This window comes from Opisthocomus hoazin, chromosome 10 (genome assembly GCF_030867145.1).
Source record: "Opisthocomus hoazin isolate bOpiHoa1 chromosome 10, bOpiHoa1.hap1, whole genome shotgun sequence".
Taxonomy (NCBI): Eukaryota; Metazoa; Chordata; class Aves; order Opisthocomiformes; family Opisthocomidae; genus Opisthocomus; species Opisthocomus hoazin.
Genome location: NC_134423.1, coordinates 15,705,662 through 15,729,234, shown reverse-complemented (window position 1 = coordinate 15,729,234; position 23,573 = coordinate 15,705,662). Strand labels below are relative to the sequence as shown.

At 39.9% G+C, this 23,573-nt stretch overlaps 2 protein-coding genes across 8 annotated transcripts in view; one reads left to right on the top strand and one right to left on the bottom strand.

Annotated features, from left to right (window-relative positions):
* TARS3 (threonyl-tRNA synthetase 3) overlaps positions 1–23,573 on the bottom strand; it is a 64,448-nt gene that overhangs the window by 6,129 nt on the left and 34,746 nt on the right. For 4 of the 7 annotated variants that reach the window (XM_075431511.1, XM_075431510.1, XM_075431509.1 and 1 more), the window contains 10 exons: positions 13,921–14,007; positions 9,657–9,847; positions 8,969–9,092; positions 7,700–7,821; positions 6,766–6,883; positions 6,096–6,160; positions 3,739–3,817; positions 2,381–2,527; positions 847–945; positions 348–514 (listed from right to left, as the gene is read on the bottom strand). In XM_075431511.1, the coding sequence (XP_075287626.1) occupies positions 348–514; positions 847–945; positions 2,381–2,527; positions 3,739–3,817; positions 6,096–6,160; positions 6,766–6,883; positions 7,700–7,821; positions 8,969–9,092; positions 9,657–9,847; positions 13,921–13,923 (1,115 nt within the window). In that variant the 5' untranslated portion in view covers positions 13,924–14,007. Of the gene's footprint in view, positions 1–347; positions 515–846; positions 946–2,380; positions 2,528–3,738; positions 3,818–6,095; positions 6,161–6,765; positions 6,884–7,699; positions 7,822–8,968; positions 9,093–9,656; positions 9,848–10,642; positions 10,736–11,271; positions 11,557–13,920; positions 14,008–23,573 lie in introns of those variants that run through there. The other 3 variants (XR_012765136.1, XM_075431507.1, XM_075431508.1) reach the window with 2 other exon arrangements.
* TJP1 (tight junction protein 1) overlaps positions 19,152–23,573 on the top strand; it is a 216,182-nt gene continuing 211,760 nt past the window's right edge. Inside the window, exon 1 of the mRNA XM_075431504.1 lies at positions 19,152–19,279. Within this exon, the coding sequence (XP_075287619.1) occupies positions 19,191–19,279 (89 nt within the window). The 5' untranslated portion in view covers positions 19,152–19,190. The remainder of the gene's footprint in view (positions 19,280–23,573) is intronic.

The following is a 23,573-nucleotide window of genomic DNA, read 5'->3' as shown; positions in this document are numbered from 1 at the left end:
ACACTGTGAGAGTAGCAATCAAGACTGGTTCATCTGTACCTTCTTTTGGTACACCACAGCTGATGCCTGTCTCTATCCAACATGATTTGTATTTACTGATGGTACAGGCTAGCACTAGCATGCACAAACCTAGCTCACTTAGTGCAGACTTACTGAAGGATCCTCCTGCAAGAGCTGTACTTGGTCTGCTTTGGGACACTGTCAGGGGAGCTCTCTGGACAGGCTAGTTGCTTAGTAGTCTTTGCGAACATACATGATAACATGTATTAATACTCCATTTATTTCCTCTCAGGCCCAGAAAGGATAAATACAGTAAAATAAGAAGTTTGCCAGTTGAGAGTACAAACCAATGTCCCGGACAATTCATCGGTTTAAGGGCAAAAGTTTCCTTCTCGATCTCAAAAGAGAACATATTTTCACTGTAGTGCTGCCAGTGTCCTGAAGCTTCCCAGAGTTTACTGTTGTAGATGTTTGGAGATACAACTTCAGTAAAATTACGCCTGTGATATTCTTCCTATAAAACAAATTCAACATTTAAAAAGTGACACAGAGCTTTTGACAAGCAAAAGCCTGATTCTTTTTAACTGTGTTCTTATGATGGTGATTTGCTGGGAGACTAAAGGACTACTGCATGTGTAGGTTTTACACAACTGGAAAAAGCACATGTCAATGCTTTACTCTGCCCTATTTTCAAAAAGGTTAGATCTGTATAATCATAGTGAAAATCTGTTATATGTTTACATACATACAAGATGTTTCTCTTTCTGAGGAGAGCTCAGTGCTATGAACAGCCTACCACTTAAAATCAGCAACTGATTGTTAGGAGTTACATCAGTATATACTTACCCGTATGAAATCCACAAGCGTGTTGTAAAGAAAGGCACCTCTGGGGAGGAAAAAGCAGCTTCCAGGACTCAAATCATGGAAGAAGAAGAGTTCTTGCTCCTACGTAAATTGAAAACAGAATGCTGTAACACCACATCAGATGGAACTGCACAACTGCACACATGTTGAGACTCTGTCCACAAAAATGAAATAATACAGCAACAAGACAACTTCCAGAAGACTACAAGTTCTCAGCAACAGTAGTTAATCTATCTGTAGTTCTTACTCTTAGAAGTTTGTAGCAACACTGGAATTCCATATGACTCTGTAACTATATAAATACTGATTTCTTCAGAATTCTGAAGCCTTAACTATCTTATCTTTAGTAACCAAAGCAATTAAGCATGTACCCATTGGATCTGAGGGTTGATGGCTGAAGCTTGTGAGCCAGTCATTCCTTATCAGAATTCTGTCTCAAAAACTAAGTTCAGCAGTGGGGCTCCGATACATCTTTGGAGAACCTCAGCCTCTATTAGATACATAGACACTAGGTAAGTTGTTTGATTGATACTAGATAGTGGGGTTTTTTTAAGGCATAGAAGTAATCATCAAACAAATACTATACAAATATCCAAGTCTCAATGAGTTCATAGAAATAAGCATGAACACTTCTGTAAAGATCATTTTTCTACTTCTTCCCTTTGTCACTGTTTTCTGTAAATTCCTCACTGGCTCTTCCTCTGCTGAGTTACCCTCCGTTGTTCATCTTTGCTTATGATGGCCCTTCACAGTCCCTTCTTTCATGTCTGCCAGTAACCAATGAGAGGTTTGTGCCTGCATCCTCTTGGCCAGCAACACTGACCGTCACTTACATCAGTTTTTCAAATAGATGCCTCTCTGCTTTCACCTGTACTGCCTATTGTGACTTTAAACATCCACAAAGCTACTTACCTTCCCTCAAATACCCTCCGTATAACTTCACCTTCTCTACAAAACTATAGCAAAGTTGACAACAATCAGGACACTGCAAGCCAGCATGACCGGTATTAGGTCACAGTCCTCCTCTGTGTCAATCCAACGTCTTCCGATTTACACTCAATTTAAGATTAAATCTGTTCATTTCAATCTACTAGAAGAATATTTACAACAATAGCTGAAGTCCTGCATGTACATACACTTCACTATTACCCTATGTATGCCTATAATAAAAATGACCAAATCATATTATTTATACAATTTTCAGTAATTTCTCTCTTCTATGAAAAATATAGTGGTTTAGGTAGGATCTGAAAAGACTCTACTTTAAAAGGCTTAAGATATACTTTTCTAAACCAAGAGACTACTCCACTACTTCTTCCCAACATTAGTTTAACATATGTATGCAAGTGAGAAGTTGAGTTTGTAGAACTAAAATTTTAAAATACAAATTACACCAAGAAGTTCACAGAACTGGCTCTAATTCAAACTGTCAAAAAATGGAAAAAACAAAAGCAACAAAAGAGAATGAATTCTATTACAGAAGCATAAAAGAGCAGTAGACCATAAAATAGCGTACCTTTCCAATTTTCCTGTGGTCCCGGTTTCTGGCTTCTTCCTGGAATTTTTCCCATTCCTTCATCATTTTGTTATCAGGAAAGGATATGCCATATATTCTCTGCAGAGTTTCCATGTCAGATTTTCCTTCCCAATATGTAGACGAATTCTGATTCACAAAACCCACATTTTAAGAATATATTATATAATCTCAGGGAAAGGAGGAATAAACACTGCATTCAAATGTTATGATTTTTTTCCTTGGGAAAAGAGTTATATGCAGTCATTTAGCATTTGTTTATAATACAAAGATATCTGCACTGTCTTTTAGTTAGCATACTAATACACAAGACATAAATGAAAGTGACTAGTCAAGCCGTACTTTTCTTCTACTTAGGCACCTTCTTTTAACTCACATCATGGCATGTTTTATTATCTTACATTACATCTCCTAAAAAGCAGCACCTGCTTACGTTCAGAACATAATGCAGTAGGGAAACACGAAAGACAAAATGAAACTAACTCACTCTCACAGTTAAATCCTAGCTGTTCGGAAAATCTAACACTTAAACCCTGGAACTCAAGAGTTCCATAAAATTCAGTTAGGAAGCCAGCAAAAGCAACTATGAGGAATGCTCTGATCAGGTCATTCTAAGGTTACCTGAATTAGCACTGCAGGCAAATTAAACGACATCATAACCAGGGGCATCTGCAAACACTGTCTCTGGCTCTCCTGTAAGCAATGCCATTTTTAAACAGCAATACTTGCAGATCTGTCAGTGTCCACTTTACCTCCTGTACCCGAAAAATTCCATCTTACACGGTCAAAATACTATTTTCTGAGCCAGTGAATACCTTGGATGTTCATTTACTGCAGAACAGAGTGCAGACACACACTGCCCACAGATGTGACAGCTGGTCAGACTCACACTAGGACATCCACACTACAAAGTGCAATGTAGGGATACTAGTGCAGTGCTGCCACATTAGCTTCGGCATGGCACCTCTCTATCGCGCGTCATATAATTGGTTCCACAGCTAATGTCGTCACTACAGGTGAAGTATTTTTGCAGTGCTCTTCATTATAGTCTAAGCATGCACGTTACTGCATTAATACTCTAATTAAAAAAAAGATGCTGTCAACTTTTCACTGGCATGCTGTTGTGGTGGTGAAGAATCAATACACCTTCGAAGCAGATGAAAGTCTGTAGTTCTACTCATACAATAGGAGTGGGGAAAGAAATGAAGGACTATTTTCAGAGTAAGCACAGAAAACACTACAAAGGACCCTAGCATAATCACTTCAGGAGAAATAAATGCATAAATAAATCAACTGACCTATAGTTTAGTTAAGTTGTAATGCAGTTAATTTAAACTTACCTTAAATATTTTAAGGGCCTTAATTTTCCCAGTGTGTCTCACATGTGGACCCCTGCAGAGATCAATCAGCGGACCACATCTACACACCGAAAGAAAAAAAGTGTTTATTTCAAAACACTCCAACATTTTAAAATACAGTCACTAATGGCATACCAGTTAATGTTTGACATGTTCAAACACACTAATAAGTATACAAATGCAGCATTCAGCAAATTCAGTGCGTCCTAAGTGTAATTGTCCCTTCTACCTGAAGCAGAATATTCACTCTGGAAATACTCAGCACACTTGATCCACTGAGAGTGTCATAACACACTCAGCAATTCATATAGTTCCATACACAAACTTTGACACACTTGACCAGGAAATTTCAAACTACATACATCAAACAGAAAAAATGTTTTTGCCTTTTTCCAGCTAACTAGTTTTATCCTTGGCAACTGAATAAACAGGATCCTCATCCCACACTGAGCTAAGAGTTAGCTTTACCCATTATCTGGCAATTCAGTGTCATGGGTGATAACTTATTTTCATCTGTTTATTGAAACCAGAGGGAATGAATGAAAAGTGAATTTGCCACTTGTCCACAAATTGAGACCTAATCTCTCCCAGCAGAGAAAGAAAAGATCTGATTTTAGCTATGATGCCATCTATCTGGACTTCTGTAAAGCCTTTGACACAGTCCCTCACAACACCCTTCTCTCTAAATTGGGGAGATATGGATTTGATGGGTGGACTGTTCAGTGGATGAGGAATTGGTTGGATGGTCACATCCAGAGGGTAGTGGTCAACGGCTCAATGTTCAAAGGAAGACTGGTGACAAGTTGTGTCCCTCAGGGGTCCGTATTGGGATCAGTGCTGTTTCATATTTTCATCAATGACCTAGACAGCAGGATTGAGTGCACCCTCAGCACGTTTGCAGATGACACTGCTCTGGTTCAGCTGCAGCCGGCAAAAAAAGCGCCACGTGGCCGCTCCTCCCCCCGCCGGGGTGCAGAGGAGAATGGAAAGAAACAGGCAGAAACTGGTGGGTCGGGATAAGGGCAGTTTAACAGAACAGCAGAGGGAACAGCAACAACAACGATACAGAAAAGGGGAATACACAAAACAAACCAGCAGAACAGAACCGCTCTCTCGGACCGAACCTCCGCTGTGCCCTCCCGAGCTGCGAGTGAGTTTCCGCCCCCCCCCCCCCCCCCCCCCCCCCCCCCCGCCGTGCCCCTTCCTGGAGTCCGGTGAAAATTAACCCTGTCCTGGCCAAACCCAGGACAGACACCAAGCCGTGTGGTGCAGTCCACACGCCTGAGGGACAGGATGCCTTCCAGAGCAACGTGGACAAGCTTGGTGTGAACCTCATGAGGTTTGCCCACATACCCAAGAGTCAGGCCACTGAGGAACATCAAAACCACCAGCAGATGGATGAGGCTGCTAAGACTGAAGTGGCTCAGGCAGATCTGGACTGGCAACATTCGGGTGCGCCTGGGTCGGGGCAACCCCTGGTATTAGTATAGGCTGGGGGATGAAGTGATGGAAGGACCTGGGGATACTGGTGGATGAAAAGCTGGACGTGAGCCAACAATGTGCGCTTGCAGCCCTGAAGGCCAACCATATCCTGGGCTGCATCAAGAGAAGCGTAGCCAGCAGGTCAAGGGAGGGGATTCTGCCCCTTTACTCCGCTCTCGTGAGACCTGACCTGGAGTCCTGCATCCAGCTCTGGAGCCCTCAGCACAAGAAGGACATGGACCTATTTGAGTTGGTCCAGAGAAGGCCACAAAAATGATTTGAGGGCTGGAACACCTCTCCTATGAGGAAAGGCTGAGAGAGTTGGGGCTCTCAGCCTGGAGAAGAGAAGGCTGTGGGGAGACCTTACTGCGGCCTTCCAGTACTTAAACAGGGCTTACATAAAAGATAGGGACAAACTTTTTAGCAAGGCCTGTTGTGACAGAACAAGGGGTGATGGTTTTAAACTAAGGGAGGGTAGATTTAGACTTGATATAAAGAAGAAATTCTTTACAGTGAGGGTGGTGAAACACTGGCACAGGTTGCCCAGAGAGGTGGTCGATGCCCCATCCCTGGAAACATTCAAGGCCAGGCTGGATGGGGCTCTGAGCAACCTGGTCTAGTTGAAGATGTCCCTCGTCTCTGCAGGGGGGCTGGGCTAGACGGCCTCTAAAGGTCCCTTCCAACCCAAACTATTCTATGATTTTACATAAGAAGCCGTACCAGTTGCAAACTTACGTCCCAATCACACAAGTATTCAGAAGTTAGAATTAAAAAATAGTATCTTCTCCTCTCAATTTAAATGAAATATACTAACTACAAAAATATTTCATAATACTTTTTCCCTTAATTTTGTTTACCTGTATATTGTGGTAGTTGGTGTGTTCACCTTCTCATTAAGGATACGACACTTAAACCTGTTATACTGTGTGGAGAAACATGAAAAGTCAGAAACATCAGTAAAACAGCTAAGAAAATTATATTTTAAAATTATGTATTAATAATGCAAATGCATCAGTAAAAGACACAACTAAAAAAAATTACACGATCACATATATGTATGCAAGAATTCAACATCCTTTCAGAAGAGTTATAAAACAATAGGGGAAAGAGACAAAAATAAGTTAATTTCCTCGAGGGTGGGTTAAGCATAGTGATTACCACCTGAACACCTCAAAGCACTTTTGAAAGGGAATTAAAACACAGTACAGTGAGACTGGTAATATTCACTGTACAAAACAGAGGACTGAAGTATTTTTTGACTTGTCTCTGCAAGTGAACCAGAATGAATGCATGCCTTTTGTGTACTAATTTCTTTGTCATTTAAATGAGCTTAAGGTGTTTTTGTGTAACAAGAAGTTGTTTTTATTATAGCCTGAAAACATCCTGAACATTTGAGAGAAATATGGATGTTAATCTTTGTTTTACTAGACAGGTAATATTCTGATGATTCAGTCACATGCAGTATTTTTAAAATGTAACTTTTATAAAGATCATTGTACCAGAATCTTAGCTACTCCAAAGATTTACCTTAAACATGTCTAACAGGATCTCCTTTTTGACTTCCAGCCTTTCAAAAGCTTGCTTCTCTTTTATGATATTTTTACAGCTGTTCTCTAGTAGTGGGAATTCAGTACTAGATACACCTCTAAACAAAAAGACACAGGCAAAATAAATATAAATTAATTATTCTGATGTTTCCATTTTTTAAATGACCATTTTCTAGTGGTCTAATCTGAAAAACATGGGATGTGTTGTGATCTGTTACAGTATTTTCTCAGTTTCTTATGATCGGCTGTACTTTCAGACACTAAACTCAGGAACACAAAGAGTATCACCCTGAACAAACACACTGCAATCACTCCTGGAACAGTCTTTGACATGTTTAAACGTCTGGAAGTTCTGTAGTTCAAAGTATATATAATTTCAGGAAGGAAAAAAAAAAAGTCTTAACCCAGCTGCAGGAGCTATTTTATCAGCTGATGCAGATTCAGTAGTCTCCCTGACTACAAAAGATAAACAAGGAAAAAACAGAATTGTAAAGCTGTGCACAAGGATTAGAAAAGTAGTAAACACCTAGATGAGTTACATGCATATGTGCCATTTCTGTAGGTGAGCGTGGCACTTCGAAATCAAACTCACACAATTTTTCAAGGAAACTGTCTCCTGTATCTCCCAGGAACTTCAGAAAGTTTTACCCAAACACTCTGCACTTTTTTTACAGAACATTCAACAGCTACAAGTCTTACAGAGCAGGTGTCCAAACACTGCTCTTAAATATACATACACACTCAATATATATGTATACACAGACATCTACTATGAAGACGACTAACTTGTCAATTTTAAACATTACTAGATACCTGATTTTACTTTTAACATGCAGAAACATGACTGAACAAAAATAATTCTAGTACTGAGCTTCAATCCACAGTATTAAAGTTCTTAGACACTGAAATTTTACCTATCTTCAATGTACATGTCATAATAAAATCCATTCTCAATTGGTGGTCCATAGCATAAGCAGCCCCCAAAATAACCTTCCATGGCCTCTCCAAGAATATGAGCACTTGAATGCCAATAGACCTGCAAATAAAGTCAGGTGAGCAAGTCATGGGGTCATTGGCATTGTGTAACTAAAAAGAAAAAACAAACCAGAAGTTTATCTGCAGATGGGAAATACACTGGAATGAATGTTGTTTAAATTCTATGAGCAGTGTAACAATTTTCTGTTCTCATTTTGAAGTACACTGAATGATTAACCTAATGGCAGACATAGCAATAAAGCCTCATCGTATTTCACTCTGAAAGATGATGCATGATTACCTCACCTTAGTACTTCTTGTACCTTGTTCACTTACAAGCTAGTTTCCAGTCAGTGAAAAGTCAATGCTTTAGATGCCATTAGTATTGCAATGTAGCCAATTTAGCTACATACAGTTGCTCACACACAGTACATTTGTTAACAGGACTGTAAACCACATTACCAGAAATGTCAGCAGAGAAGAGTCAACAACCCAGCAGACCAGTATCAATCTTATGCTCTAAGTCCCTATTAATTCAGGCCACCTCATAGCCACTGCTACAAGACAAAGACTTTACAGGCTGCTGAAATGCCTCAAATGAGCTTAATCACATTAATAATTCTTCAACAAAATGAATTCCAACTCTCGTGCATAAAGATAAACACAGCCTTAAGACTGAATCCTGTTAAAAAAAAAATCTTGGGTGTGTCGCTAAGTATATTCATAATTTAATTGACTAACATACACCTACTTAAGTTTCTAACAAAGAATGCTCTTCCAAGGAGGTGCAGATTTTGCTTATGACTCAAATCTGATACTGGAAATTTTTCAGAAAACTGTAAGATGGCTTCACTATTGCTTTCAGTGTCTGATCTTCACATGCACCACCTCAAACCATAGAACACGTGTCTTAGAAGACATCAATCTATTTGAAGTTAGCATACAAATCAAGACATTCTGTACGATCTTGTTTCAGAAATAACCTGTTTACGTAAAAGGGAAGGGAAGAAAAGACCACTAAGATTTTATTTCCCTATAGATTATAGGTACTCAGCATCTAATCTTCTTCGTTGAATAATCACAAATACATTACTTAAATAGTTTGGGGGATTTTTGTTTAAATTCAAGATTTTAAAAGCATAATGCTGCTATCAATTTCACTACATTAGTAGCTTTAATCAGACAGAAACCAGTGAGTGTTTACTCACAGCTTTTGCTTCCTCACTATCAAACGTAAGCAGCTCCAGAGTACAGTCTCCCTCCAGCGGACGATCCAGGTCCCACAGTTCACTATTCACTTTGGCTATGACTGCATTTGAAGACAACACTTGACTAAAACACACAAATTATGACAAGAGACCAAAATATTTAGGTTCAGATTAACAAAAGTCCTTAGGTTTCTAAACCCCATGAGACCCCACCCACATCTCATAGCACCTAAAGACCTTTAATTTTTGTTTCTGTCATCTTCTTAAACACTTCTCTACTTTTGAAGTGTAGACCCTCAAGGCTTTAATACTTCATCCAACAGTTTTCAGTGCTGGGGATCTGGAGGAAAGACTGCTTCCAGCTACAGCTTCTGCTGTTATCTGGTAACTCACAAAACTACAGATGTCTCTATTAATTCCTAGCAGTCTCACCAATTGTTGTACTTTTTAATTGGAAGCAAGCATTATGATCCCAGCACAGACCTTCAGGCATCGTTCACAACAGTAACTTCATCCAGCTGTTTCTTCTGCATCAAGCTGAAGTTTCGATGATGCTTTCCAAATAAACCAGCTTAAGACAGTCACCATCCACTGACCGTGACACGTATTTGATGAAACAAGATAAGAGACTAATGATAGTAACAGACTTATCATTGCAAAAGCACAACTCCTTCCATCTGCAGGTTACCTAATTTCTGTGGCTAATTGATATGGCGTGGTTTTCCAAGATTCCCCTTCAACCATCTTTCCATCTGTCAGAGTAATTTTGATAGGTTTGCTCTGGTTGGTGGCTCTGTAAGCTAGCAAAGCATCATGTTCCTTTTTCAGTGCTTCGTAAAGCTTCAGTCTGTCTTCTATGAAGCTTGGCTCACACTGCAGCTGTAACGAATAAATTAAATCACACACATACATATTTGTGAGCGAAACTGAATAAAAGGATTCGGTGTTCATGCATCCCTAGAGGTTCCACCCGAGACCAGCTTTTACTGTACTAGAATTTATACTACTATGCAGTAAAGCATTTGTAAACAATTATACACAGGAAAAGTCGCATCCAACTCGCTGACTGTTTTATAGTGGCTTTCCAATTTTCCAGTGCACCTTCATCAGTGTGGGCCTAAATGGCTTTGTGAGTTTGACCTCTGAAAGCAGCCTACATTCCTGCCCCAGAATTTGTTACTTGGCTGACATTGTAGAGAAGTTTGGATCACTCCAACAAGCCCCCACGTCTGCCCATCCATTCAAAGCAGGCTCAAATAAGGTAGTTCATGGGAAGTTTCCTTTAGTTTACCATAAGGTGAATTATTCAGAGCTACTGAACTACAGCTAGTGCTGCCAACATCCTCTTTCAGTCATCATGCACGCTGTTTAACTATTCCTGAACCATCGCTCTCTTTTGCAACCACAGTATGCTGACCCTTATTTCCCAATAGCCCAAACTCTTTTGTTACATAAAAAACGGAGATCTAAGAATGTGTAAGTAACCCTACTAATAATACGCAAGATGAAGCTCTCAGGTAATGATTTTTTCTATATGCATGCCATAGCAAGCCTTCTTCCCAAAATCCGAAATTTCAAAATACAGCAAATTATTTCAGATTTCAGCACCTCTTCTGAACCTAGCCAAACAATACTCTTTCTTCTACTATTATGAGATATAAAATAACCATTTACATCATCTCGATGTCGGTTCACAGCTTCATTCTCTTTTTTCTTTTCCTCTTTACTTTGACTCACTTCAACAGCTGGACTTGCGCTGGAGACTTTCTGAAAACAGTGACAATATGAAGTATACCCCTATGCTTTTAAGCCTTTCCCAGCAATCACTGACACAAACCAACCGCATTCGAGCAATATTGGGCTAAACAGGCAATTACATCTGGGTATGTCCTTAGTAGAGAGGAAAGACTTCTCAGGGCACATCTAAACTCCGTCCTTTTGATGTTTAGCAGACATAGCAGAAGTGCTCACCAAGCAAAATCTTCCCTGGACAGCTTCCCCAACTTTACTGCTGCAGCCATCACCGGCAGAATCTCCCCCGCCAAAGGCCGGGAGACCAGAGCGGCCCAGCGCGCAGTAACGCCGCTCTCGGCGGTCCACCACCTGCTCCAGCCCCGCGGAACAGCAGGGGCTACCCAGAGCAGCACCGCGCAGCGCTCCGGGCACACGAGGAACGCGGGCACCGGCCTCCAACCCCGCCGAGCCCGCCGGCCGGGGCCCAGCCCGCCCCAGGGCGATGCGGGCGCTCGCCCCCCCAGGCCCGGCGCGGCCCGCCGCCCTCCCCCGTCCGCCCCGCGCGCTACCTCGCGGCCGGCTGCGCGCTCCGCCGGCGCCGCCCTGCCCAGCTCGGCCGCCAGGCTGCGGCGCAGGTGCAGGAGGCGGTAGCGCAGCTTCTCGTTCTCGGCCCTCAGGCGCTGCAGCTCGGGGCGACAGCTCCCGGGGCGGCACGGCGCCTCCTGCTCCTTCAGCCGGCCGACCTCCGCCGCCAGCCAGCGCAGCTCCTGCTCCTGCCGCGACAGCCGCCGCGCCGCCACCTCGGCAGCCGCCATTTTCCTCCGGCGGCAGCGGCAGGCCCGGCCCGGCCCTGCCTTCCGGCGGCGGGACGCGCAGCACGGCGCCGCCCCTCTCCGCCTCCCGGTACCACCGCGGAGCCGCCGAACCCGGGCCCGGGCCCGCCCTCTCAGGCCGCTGGCTGCAGGCTGTGAGGGGCGTGCTGGCCCCCGCGTCGCTGCGGGCTCTGCCACGCGTGCGAGGGCCTGTGAGTGGCCCTCGCTGCTGCGCTGCCCGTAAAACATTCGGCTGCGGGCCGGTGTGCAGCGGAGAAGTGCCGGTATCCGCGGCTCCTGTCTGAGCCCTACCTCAGCTTGCCGGTAAATGTTCTTAGGAGAGCTTTCCTGGGTAACCCTCGGAAACAAGAAGCTGAATAAACTAGGGCCGCAGGGAAGAATCGCATTGCTAATTCTCAAAACCCCGACCATGCCATGTTGCATGGCAGGCACGAGTAGTAGCACACCAAGTTTGCTTTATGTTCTCGGGCATCTAATTTAGCATCTGTGGAGCTCGTTTGCTGTTAAAAACACACAAAAGCAACACTTAAATAAATACATGCTTTCAAAGGACCTACGTGTAACACCACCAATGTCTTGGTCCTCCAAACGATTACACAAACACAAAGGAAGGAGAGTAACGAGGTGCCTTAGAAAGACAGACCTTGCTGGAGTATGGGGGTAGGGACCGCAGGCGCTCGAGCGCAGCCCCACAGCCTGTGCGTCAGCACTGACCGCAGGTGGGCAGCAGGGTGGGCACAGGCCCCCAGTGAGTTCGGTCACTGAGGCCAGTCAGGGCTCCCCAGGCCATGGCAGCCTGTGTTGCGTCCCCTGTCACTATCTTCAGCGTGGAACAACGTCACTGTCAAAGAGTGTGGGTCAGACTGCAGCCTCCTTCGACTGCAGCGTCGAATGAACACTGCCAGAGCTTACTTCTAGTAGATGCTTCCTGCTTGACACCAATCCTTATGAAATTAGGCTGTCTGAACTAAACACTGTCTTTGCACAAATTGCAGACCTTGGCACCAAGGTAAACCATTTGAAGAGGTTTGAGTTGCTAGGCAGTGAGGTCTCAGCTTGGAAGGATTGTACAACTTCTACAGCACAGTCAAACGATGTGCATTGTACCATTTGCAGGCCACTGGAGTTAAAACCCTCGGCTCCTTGACCTTGGGAAAACAATCGTTCTCCATCACAAATCCTTTATTTTCACCGTGTATTTCCATGTACCCTTTTGTCTCAAATACTCCTTTGTCATCTTCAATTTCTCTAGTTTCGTCCCTTGATTGTACTTTACACCCACTTCTCAGTATTCAGTTTCTCAGCACACACTTTCAAATGTTTGCCTTTACCCAATACTCAGATTTTGCAAGGAGTAGCTTTTTATCAGAATTCTAGCAATTATCAAATCAGAATTTTAGCATTTTATGCTCCAGTTTACACAACTGGAAATAACTACATGGTATTTGAGAAGGTAGAGAGTCAAGTTTTGTGTTTGTCCACAATTTGATACATTTCCTATGATATCACCCATTTTTCTTTGTGGTTTTAAGATTTTTATAAAAACAATTTTGAGATTAAAAGGATATATTCTTTTACCAACAAAAGTGATTGGGACATTCCTGGCTCAAAACATTGTACTCCTTTAGAAAAAAACCTGTAAGTTATTTAGTGCACGGAGCCCAAAGACGCTCCTATACTATATACTTCCAAATTTCAAGCTGTCATTTATGTCTCTCATTACCCTGGATGACCACTGCGTGTAGTACAATTGACTGTCTATATTACCCCATTCATATCATACCAATTTTTCTTTGCATTTTCATTGCAGAGTACTGTTTTCTCTCCCATGAATGCCCAGAATTTTCTAACAGCTTTGTGGTTAATTCTTCTGGTCATTCTGCTCCAGCTAAACGTTTTAATGTTCTTTTTTTCAAAACTAGTTTTGTTTTTTATGGTATATTGAGAACATCCCTCAGCAAACTGATACCTATGTACATTTATCATTTGCACCAATTCTTCCTTCCTTTTCTGAAGAGATGCAATTAGCCAATACCTGTGTCTCTCATTCATTATAGCAAGGTCACTTTTCTTCAAGGATGGACTCTAATGGGCAGAACTGCCATAGACGTGTAAAAATAGGACATTACAAATTAATTTCATTATTAAACTGACAGGTTACCTGTGTTTTTAACTTCTAAATTCACTACTGTGCAGAATCTATTATTCCATTTAGGATACTGATGACAATCAGTGTTATCAGCACAATAAAATAAACACAGATTTAGTATTGAGGTTAAACTCTGGGAAATGTATTGAGGTTACATTCTCTGTATCTCATCTGTGGGCACTGTCCTGTAATTTTGGGTTTGCTCTAGCGTTTATTGAAGTAATGGAAAAACTTACCATCAGAAGTTATGGTGGCTGAGAAGGCTGGTTCATAAGATGCTGTCTAACATATGTGGAGTGTCAGGCTTTATCAGGATCTTTTACCTGCTGAGATATTGTGGTATTAATATTAACAGAACTTCTGAGAGAGAAACAACTTAGAGAGAAAAAAAATGCTTGAGGTTTCATTGAGAATATGGAAAGAATGGGGGCTGGGGGGTGTTAGTATTTGTGCTACCTCTATGAATGTTCAAAAATCAAAGGGAATCTTACAAATTAGGCTTATAAAGGAGGCCTTACTTTCAAAGGTTGCCTAGAACATGTGCCAGGCCTTTCAGACAGGTTGGCTACTTTCTCTGCCTACTGCGTATTACCCTTGTTCAGCTGTACTACGTGACTAATAGGACAGCAGACGCCTTTTACTGCCTGTCTGCCCCCAAGCAGGTCATCTTTCATGTGGTGTGTGATGCCATCCAACGCATAGGTAGATCTACCTAAATAGATTCAAGATGATTACAGGAGAAGCACGAGAATCTCACTACTGTGGTCAATAAGCCATAACATTCTAAACTGGGACCATCAATATGGCTTAAAATTACACATAATTCCATTGGTCCTTACTCCATGCAATGTGTCCCAGACGAGGCTTGTTATATCTACAAGCAACCACAAGGTGACAGGCAATGCTTCCAAACAATTATGTGAAGCCTGGCTAGTTAATTGTTTGGATGGTGATATACATAATAAAATTCCTAAATTATTATATGGTCAGTGGTCAGCTTTAATACTGACTGATAAATACTTGAAATTTCAGAAACAGAAGAAGCCTGACAGGAGCATGCAGTGGTTGCATCTTAAAATCATAAGGACTGAAAATACTGTAAAACTTGCTTTCCTAGAAGCTTGGCAAAATATTTCTGTTTGCTGCACAACAGGTAAAGTACCCTTAAGAAAACTGCAGATAAGGCCACATGAGCAAGGCCATGGACGCATTATCAGTTGGAAGTAATGGAAATAGAAAAAATGCGCTAAGAAAGAGGAGAAGGAGAAGGCAGCTTTTCTATACACAGAATTTATGTTGACAGCAAGCACAAAAATAAGCCCAAAAAGCCCATGTATTAGGCAGTATTTGCATAAGGGAGGTTATGTAAAGTGTGATCCTCAGTGAATGATTCCCAGTGGCAGAACACCTCCACCAGCACTACAGTAATCTCCACTGCCAAACCTGCTTCATGCAATGGACGCTATACAGTGTTTTGTTTTCCTTGGACACAACTTAAAGATTTAAACATGCAGAAGTATTGTTATTCTTAACAGTGACATATTTATCTTCATAAAAAAGGTCTTATTCTGTAACCTTTTTTTTACCTTTTGCATATGGGATTACAATATATTTACAGAAACATGTTTTCTAAATGTGTAGTTCCATTGCATTGTAAAGCTAATATTTTATGAAAGAGTAAGTAGTGGAGGGCATTTATACTGTGCTTTGGGTATGGCCTCTGAGGAATACAACATTAAAGTGTACAGAAGACTCTTTGTGTCCTGTACCAGTTTGTACAGATGATTTCACTTTGATCAGCTGTCTTCTTCAATGAATTATTTTTTGCAAAGGGGTATCTTTGAAGATCAGTTACAGAATTAAAAAGTAACAGTAACTAAGCAATTCTCAGTCTCATCATTACGGTTCAGAAGCTGTTAACAGTTGTAAAGGGCTAATTAATGTAATGTAATCCTCTTAGGAGGCTGCAGGCACTGAGCTAGATTTCTTTATCATTTGTATGTAGGCCTTCTTTATTCCATTAGAATGACAATAATTACAGAGAGCAGTATGTATTTGCATTCTATCCATCCACATTATGTTTACTTTGCATACTGAATACTGCACAATAAATGCAGAAGTAGAATTTTCTATTTTCTTTTTAAATATTAAAATGTTTGGAAGAACAGCCAAATCTTGGTTTTATAACTGCGCAAAATCTACTAAAAGAGAAAATGGAAACAAGAATAAGTGGCTTTCTGAAATCCCAAGCAATCAGAGAGAGAAAATACTGGAAGAGCTGGACGTGAACAAAGTACTGTCATATTTGGTTTACAAGAGAGTCTTTTCCTTGGAGGAATACAAAGACATTTGGTCACAGGAGAGCTACAAGAAGAGAACTGAATATTTTTTAGATAAACTCTCTTTAAAAGGCCCAAGTGCTTTCTTTGCTTTTTGTTCCATTTTGGAGGAGGTCTGTCCTAACTTGCTGACATGCTTTCTCCTTGGCTATGAAGGTAAGGTCACTGTCTACTCTGAAATGCTTAAGTGTATATTGGTAATGTCTTGGAATCCTTTGACACTAATAGTTATTTGCTATAATTAGTGGTTACTTTCTCTCTCGCACTAAATAAGAGAGAGTATTTGCTGTCTGTATTGTTCTGTGTTATAAAAGAGAAAATAACAGGAAGGAGAATTTATTAAACAAATACATGTTACTGTTATACTTTCAACATTTAAACTGGTAGCAAAATACTGTATATTAACGTTGCTGTTACTAATGAATAAGAGTCAGGGGAGGGAAAAGGGTTCCTAAGTACTACTGATAACGCTTAGGTCAGAACTATAACACTGATCTTTCACTTACCTTCCCATTTCTGAAATATTTAAAAATGGATTGAGAAGTTCTGTAGCCATAGTGCCTGAGTAATTGATCCCTTTCACATTTTTTTATAAGTCACGTTATTTACTATACCTGTCTGTAAACAACTGCATGAAAAAGATTGCATTACTAAATATCAACAGTATAATTGAAGTTAATTGAAATGTTATTTGAATATCAGGCACTATTCATACCTGTTTGGGAAACAATGTTTTACTAGATATTAACAAAGATAATGTGAAAAAATACATGCAGAACATTTACAATTATATCCTAGTGACCTATTTTTATTTTCTGTGTCTGTTGTATTCTAAATGTGAGTCTTTCAAGTCAGCTGGAGTTTTCTCAGCAATGACTGCAGGGTTGTGCTCAAAGGTTATATACAGAATGTCATTTTAGAATTTAGTTAAGGTAATGTCGTTTACCAATCAGTTCAGTAACAACTTTAAACACCTTAGTATTACAACTATTTATATATTTTAAAAAGTAGGTCTGAATACTGCAAGAATTTTAATAAATTAATAAGAAAAATTAAAATCTAAAACCATTTAGACCTTTTAAAATAGCTGTAGTCTATGTCCTCTCTTGAAAACCCGATTACTTTTAAAATTGACAGTTAGAGATCCAATTACTCGAGAAGGCAACACATATTTTACCGTAATTTACATATGAACAGATGCCCATTTAGTGTATCTTTGCAAGATCAATTTACAGTACAGTTTTATGGCAGTTACAAGAAAATCCAAGGAGATTCACAAATGTTGTTGTGGATTTTAATACACGTAGAATGGACAATGACGTTATAAAAAGGCTACATAGGGCCTCTTTACACTATCATTTTATTAAAAAAGCATACAAATAAAAATACAAAGGATTATGAATATATAAATATATACATTTATATATATATTCTTATATATAGAAAGTCAGATCTTTCAGAATATCCATTTTGGAATGAAATCTTGGCTTTCTCTGAATTAACTGCAGAGATAGCACAGGGAGATTTTTATTCTCTACCACCTGAACATTTCAAGCAGGGGCCTGTCACAGAACAAACTTAAACCTTCCAGTGGGTAGAAGGTTTGGGGGGTAGTGCTGTTGTAAAGGGTGATGGCCTCAGCAGTTGGGAGCAAGTCAAGGACTCTGTCCCCCTGACGACATCATAGTAGATACAGAGAAAGAAGGAGAAAGCCAATGCTGCACATTTCCAAAAGCATAAAGGATACTGTTGGAACAGCATCCCCAATCCATTCTGTCTGTCTGTGCCTTGTGTAGGCAGAAAAATGCCTCAGGCTGCCTTAGCTCAGCCACTATTACACTCTTTCCTCCTTCCCCTCCCCCAGTAGCATACATCAAATGTGCAAGGCTAGTTTTAGAATCTGTTATTGCTAATAATAATCTACTGGATAGCAGGCAAAGAAAAACACGTGCTATATATTCACATTAATTCATGCACATAATCTGTTTAAATTCACGCACGCATATGTTGCAGATTCAATTAAATAGATTATGCATTATGGACTTTCATGCATTGTGGATTTTTATAGATTGATTTTTATAAACCCTGTTACAATGTACACAGAAATGTACGATGAAAAATAGCATCGTTGATTATTTTCGTTAAAATAATTTTCTCCTCCACCCTATAAAAGCTGATTGATAGGACAAAGGAATCAAAATAGAAGGAATACTGTCTAGATGGATGATGAGAAGTTGCTATGTCTGTCCTCTGTGGCTTTGACACCCCAGCTGACATAGCAGTTGTGTGCCATCCTGCCCACTGTACTTGTAAAAGAGACTCTTTATGGAAGGCTGACTGAGGACACAGAATAGAATCAATCCCTGTTATTGATCAGCTGCATGTACAGCAGGGGCCAATTTCTGTTTTCTGGACCTGCCCATGTTGGCAGATATGGGTATTTCAATGTGTTTCCACTGTCATCATGCCCTACAGAAAGAACCATTTGACAGGTGCTGGAAAAGTGGCACGATTCCAAGAGGTCACTCAGTCTCTGGACTAATGTAGTTCACTGCAAAAACTGTAAACTGTGCTAGTGAAATGTGGCCAGTGAATGATGTACTGTCACTTGCACTCGGTTGATTTAGCACCACTTTGAATTCTTTTGTTTCATTATTTCAAAGAATTACACTCACAGTAATTTAAGGGCTGTTATAGCAGTATTTGTTCAAGAGAGTAGTGACTTGATTCTTCTACTCTTCTAAAATTCTCATTAGAGTATAAAGCAGAGCTCCTAGTGACTCCATGGGGAGAAACATTTGGTTGTTGCTTACCCATATGATACAGTAGGAAATCAATTCTTCATTGGCCAGGCAGGAGTTTATATGGAGTAAGAATTTCTGGTTTATTTCCAAAATTCCTATGAAATGTCTGACCTGTACCTCTCAAGTCTATTGGAAACATGAATATGGAAATAACTTTATCTACAAAAGGTCAAAAGAAATTATGTTTACCTAAAATAGTCGCTTACCTGAGTGCAACATCACAGACAGAATTACATCAAACTGTATGTGTTATTTTGAACTATGTATTAGCTACTAGAAAAATTTCTTTATTGTTATCCAGACCATATGCATAGACGTTTCCCAGCGTTATCAGAGCAAACAAAACTGAGGGCTGTATCAGAGATGGAGCTGCATGAAACCTGTCAGATGAGTGACCAAGAAGGAAGCCCTTCTGCTGAGGAACAACTGAATCAATCATTCAACAAATACAGGTTAAAATTATCAGTGTCATGATGTCTTTAATGATCACAGTATTTCCTGTCACTTAGTTTCCATGTAAGTGAAGTACACCATGGATGCTTTCAAGAAGCTTTTAATTTGCATCTGACTTTACTTGGCATTTGTAAACTATGATTCTATTTTGTATAATGAATATCTGTCTTTTGATGCTGATGAATGCTGGGGGTCACTTCTGGTCTTTACTACAGGTATTCGGTAGTGATGTAAAGCATTGATGACACTGCTAGTTTTCAGTGTTCAAGGACTAAGTACATATGTAGAAGTACATTCTTCTCATAAACTTTCTTGGAATGTGAGAGACAATCTAAGTTACTATCACAGTTCCTGATATTTTTATTTATTTTAAGAGGAATAGAAACTAACGAAGACCTATGTAAGAACAGCATGTAACTTGATACATGCTGGGATACTGGGATTTAAGCCCCTGCTTCAGAGATTTGAACCTTAAAAGAGGACACAAGACTTTGGAAAGTCCTAAAATGCTGCATTTCTTGTAAATAGTGTTCAGTTCAGGCATTTGCAGTTGCATGTTTGGAATCATGTTTTGCTTAATTCAGTAAGGAATCTAGCTGAGCATAGACTCTCAGCTCTCAGTAGCTCAACAGCGGTTAAGAAATACTGTAGATAATTTACATATGTCGAGCTAACACAGAAACTTAAATGCTGAGACAAATGCTTGAAAAGTAGTTAAGAGCTGTACTGCTGTTTTGATGTGTAGGTAGCATATAAACAGTAAATTATGAAGTCTTAATACTTTTGCATATCTAGGTTAGTTTTACTAAGTTTCAGCTAGGGACTGGATTACACTAGCTTGTAGAAGTGTAGTAAAACTTAGTGAATGTGAAGTGATTGAAAAAATTGTGGTTGTAAGAGGTTAAGTTCATCTTGAGTAGCAGTGAAACATGAAGTGGCCATAGAATATGAAGACACTTGATACCGTATGAGCCCAGATTGTACAGTATGGGCTGATCTATACCCACAACTAATGAAATCCCAGTCAGAATTCCTTTCTCCATACACATTCACAAGAGTTCCAGGAGACCTGCTGTCATTCATAATCCAAATATATGCCGTTTGGCTTTAAATAGAGTAATTCTGTAGCACTGGTCCTGTAACATCACAAGACAATTCACTTACAAAACCAAACCAATTAAGAAGTGCCTGCAGCTAAAGAACCACATTAGGGAAGTAGGAGACAAATATGAAAGCTTTCCTGAAGCCAGTCTGTGCTGGAAATCATAGAATCATAGAATAGTTTGGGTTGCAAGGGACCTTTAATGGTCATCTCGATCAACCCAAATACTTCATAGCTCTAAAAAAATCAACCAGACATCATAAAACATGACAGTATAAGTATTTGCAGAGTCAAGTAGCCTCACTATAAGGTTGTTATGTACATTGAACCTGATAAGAAACCATACAGTGTATCAGTCCTGCATACACTCTGGAAAAATAAAAAAAAGGTGCTGGGACTGTATTCTCCCTGCAGTGTATCAGTGTGAAGTGTGGAAGTTCATGTAGCCCCAAAAGTCACACAGCAAGAATGGAATAGTCACCTCTACTGGAAACAGAGAACTCAATGAGAAGACAAACTGGTGTGCAATAGCAAACAATTTACTTCAACACCAGTGTCCTGGGAAAATAAATATACCTTGACACCAGGTTAAAAAGGTGTCCATCTTTCCACAACTTCTGTTCTATGCTCATCTCATCCATCCAAGAGAAAAATGTAATAGATAATCAGCTTATGCTGTTTTTTTCTTAAGTGCCACACTTGTGTCAAACACTAGAAAGAAAATCTTCCACAGTCAACATAGTATTTGTGGAGAAGAGTGTCAAGTGCTTGTAACAATTTGTGAAAATGACAACCCCGCTTTTGAACAAAACAGTCTAGCTGGAATCAAAGCAAATGTGCCACCCGCATGTATCTTGCATAAATTCACACATTACAAACCACAGCTGCAGAGCCCCTATTGACAAGGCAAACAATCAGAGACAGAAAGTACCATCCATAAATACAACAGCGCACAACCACAGGGTGCATAAGACAACCAGAGATACATAGCAGTAGTTAGAAAAGAAGATATGAGCCTAAAGGGAAAATGGAAAATAGCTTCACTGCCCTCTTCCCAATATTTGTAAATATTCTCAATCGTTTGCAGAGTATTTTTTCCAATGACAGAAGAATGTCAGACACATACACACGCTAAGGACAAGAACTTCCTGTCTGAAGTAAATGACAAAATTCCAGACAATGTTAGTGGGAGCATCATGGTGAGCTAGAGTACTTCTATAATACAGATAATAATAGATGTTACACATACATAGCAATGGCAAAGCTATGTTTTTATATTTAAGTTTATACAAGTTATCAGAGTCCTTATCACTGCAAAATAGATGGTACATATGGTTACTTTACATGTCTGGGAAGAGCAAAAGCACCTCAGTTCTAAATGCTAAGATGATCCTGTTAGTTAAGAGTCAACCAACTATAGCCATTACGTAGTTCAGGCAGTAAAGCACTCTGGGCAAAAAGAAAACAAAATTAAAAATGCAAAAGGTGTGTGGATTCACACTCAATTTTTCATTTAAGGGTGAGAGCCCTAATAAGGATACTTTGCTCTACTTTCACAATTTCTCCTCTTGAGACAGCTCCAGCATTTCTGATGACTACAATACAATGTGATCTTTAACACAAGTGAAACCAAGTTTGGGGTTTGCATATTGTGATTTGGTCTAGGACATCACAGAGCAAGCAGCTTATGTTCAAACACCCTCATTCATATCGCATGTATTCTGTAAATCAGTGTCAAGGATATGTTCTTGGTCCCGTTCTGGATCAGAAAACATTGTCCCTGATTCTGTTTATTGTCCCCTCTGTACCTTCTTTCCCAGAATACCCTCTCCAAAAAGGACAATCTCTATTAGACAAGTTGATGGAATTATAGGTTGGGTCAGTAATAGCCTCAACATGACCTCAAATTAATTAGTACTGCTTTCAACACTTTTTTTTTGCTACTTTCCTTTATCTCTCAAGCACCATTGAACGGTTGATGCTGGCCCTGTGAAAATCAGACAGATGACATGAAAGAAAATAGTTAATTTTTATCCTCAGGCTTTCTGTTTTCTCCTCCAACAACAGTTTTTATTCCCTTATTGACTGAGAACTAAAATGTGGAAGCAGACAATTCTCAGTAGCATACATGTACATATATGTGTTACTCAGTACATATATGTGTTCCTTTCCCATGTGTTAAGAAGAGATTGTGTCACAATGTCTGTCAAATAAATTATCAGAATAAGTAATATCCAAACCGTGAAAGTCAGATACTATTTTTGCAGTGGTTATAACACAAGCCATTTATTTTCACACTGTGAGCAACAAGAGATATTTGCACACAGCTTTTCCATTTACATGAAAATGGATTATGTTTGTGTGTATACATGCTTTACAGTGCATGTAATTAATTTGTATTTGAAGCCTGCTTTATGAATTTCCCACTTATGTTTAAAATTTTGGAATGGCTTAGTTCTATTGTAGAATATACCTTGCTGAATCTATTGGAACTGTATTTTACAGTTCTTAAATAAACCATTTTTCAACATTTGAAATTCAGCATTTTGCACTGGGAAAAAAAGCTGAAGTGTGGCAAAACCTCACTGCTAGTTATAAGTCCTGTTGAAAAGGAGACAGTCACTGCTTTGCTTTAGAAAATAAAAAATAAGGTCTACAAATCATGTAAACAGTATTTATTCAGGAAGAAGCTGAAGAGCTAAGCCATAGCACCAGATTTTTACAATTTATTTGGACAGCCATAGATTGGCATCTGAATCACAGAATCACAGAATAGTAGGGGTTGGAAGGGACCTCTGTGGGTCATCTAGTCCAACCCTCCTGCCGAAGCAGGGTCACCATTATTAATTTAGGGATTAGAATGTTCATGACATTTTGGCATGTGTTTTGTGTTCCTTCAGAAACTTGGTAAGAGCACAGGGACCACAATCCAAAAACTTAAATTCATGCCTTCTCAGCACTGTTGAGGACAAAGACTCAGTTATCTGACAAGGCACAATAGTCTAGCAGTCACAAAAGAATTACTTGTATTTTTCTGTAAGATAGCAATCAGATGCTTATAAATGTAAGTTTCTATTTAACTTCTTACTATTTCATCCTATTAACATTAGATTATCTATACTGTTATTTAGGCTGAAAAGCTTATGGTCTGGCTAAGTAACTACAACCTTTTGTTTCCTAACAATTAAAAA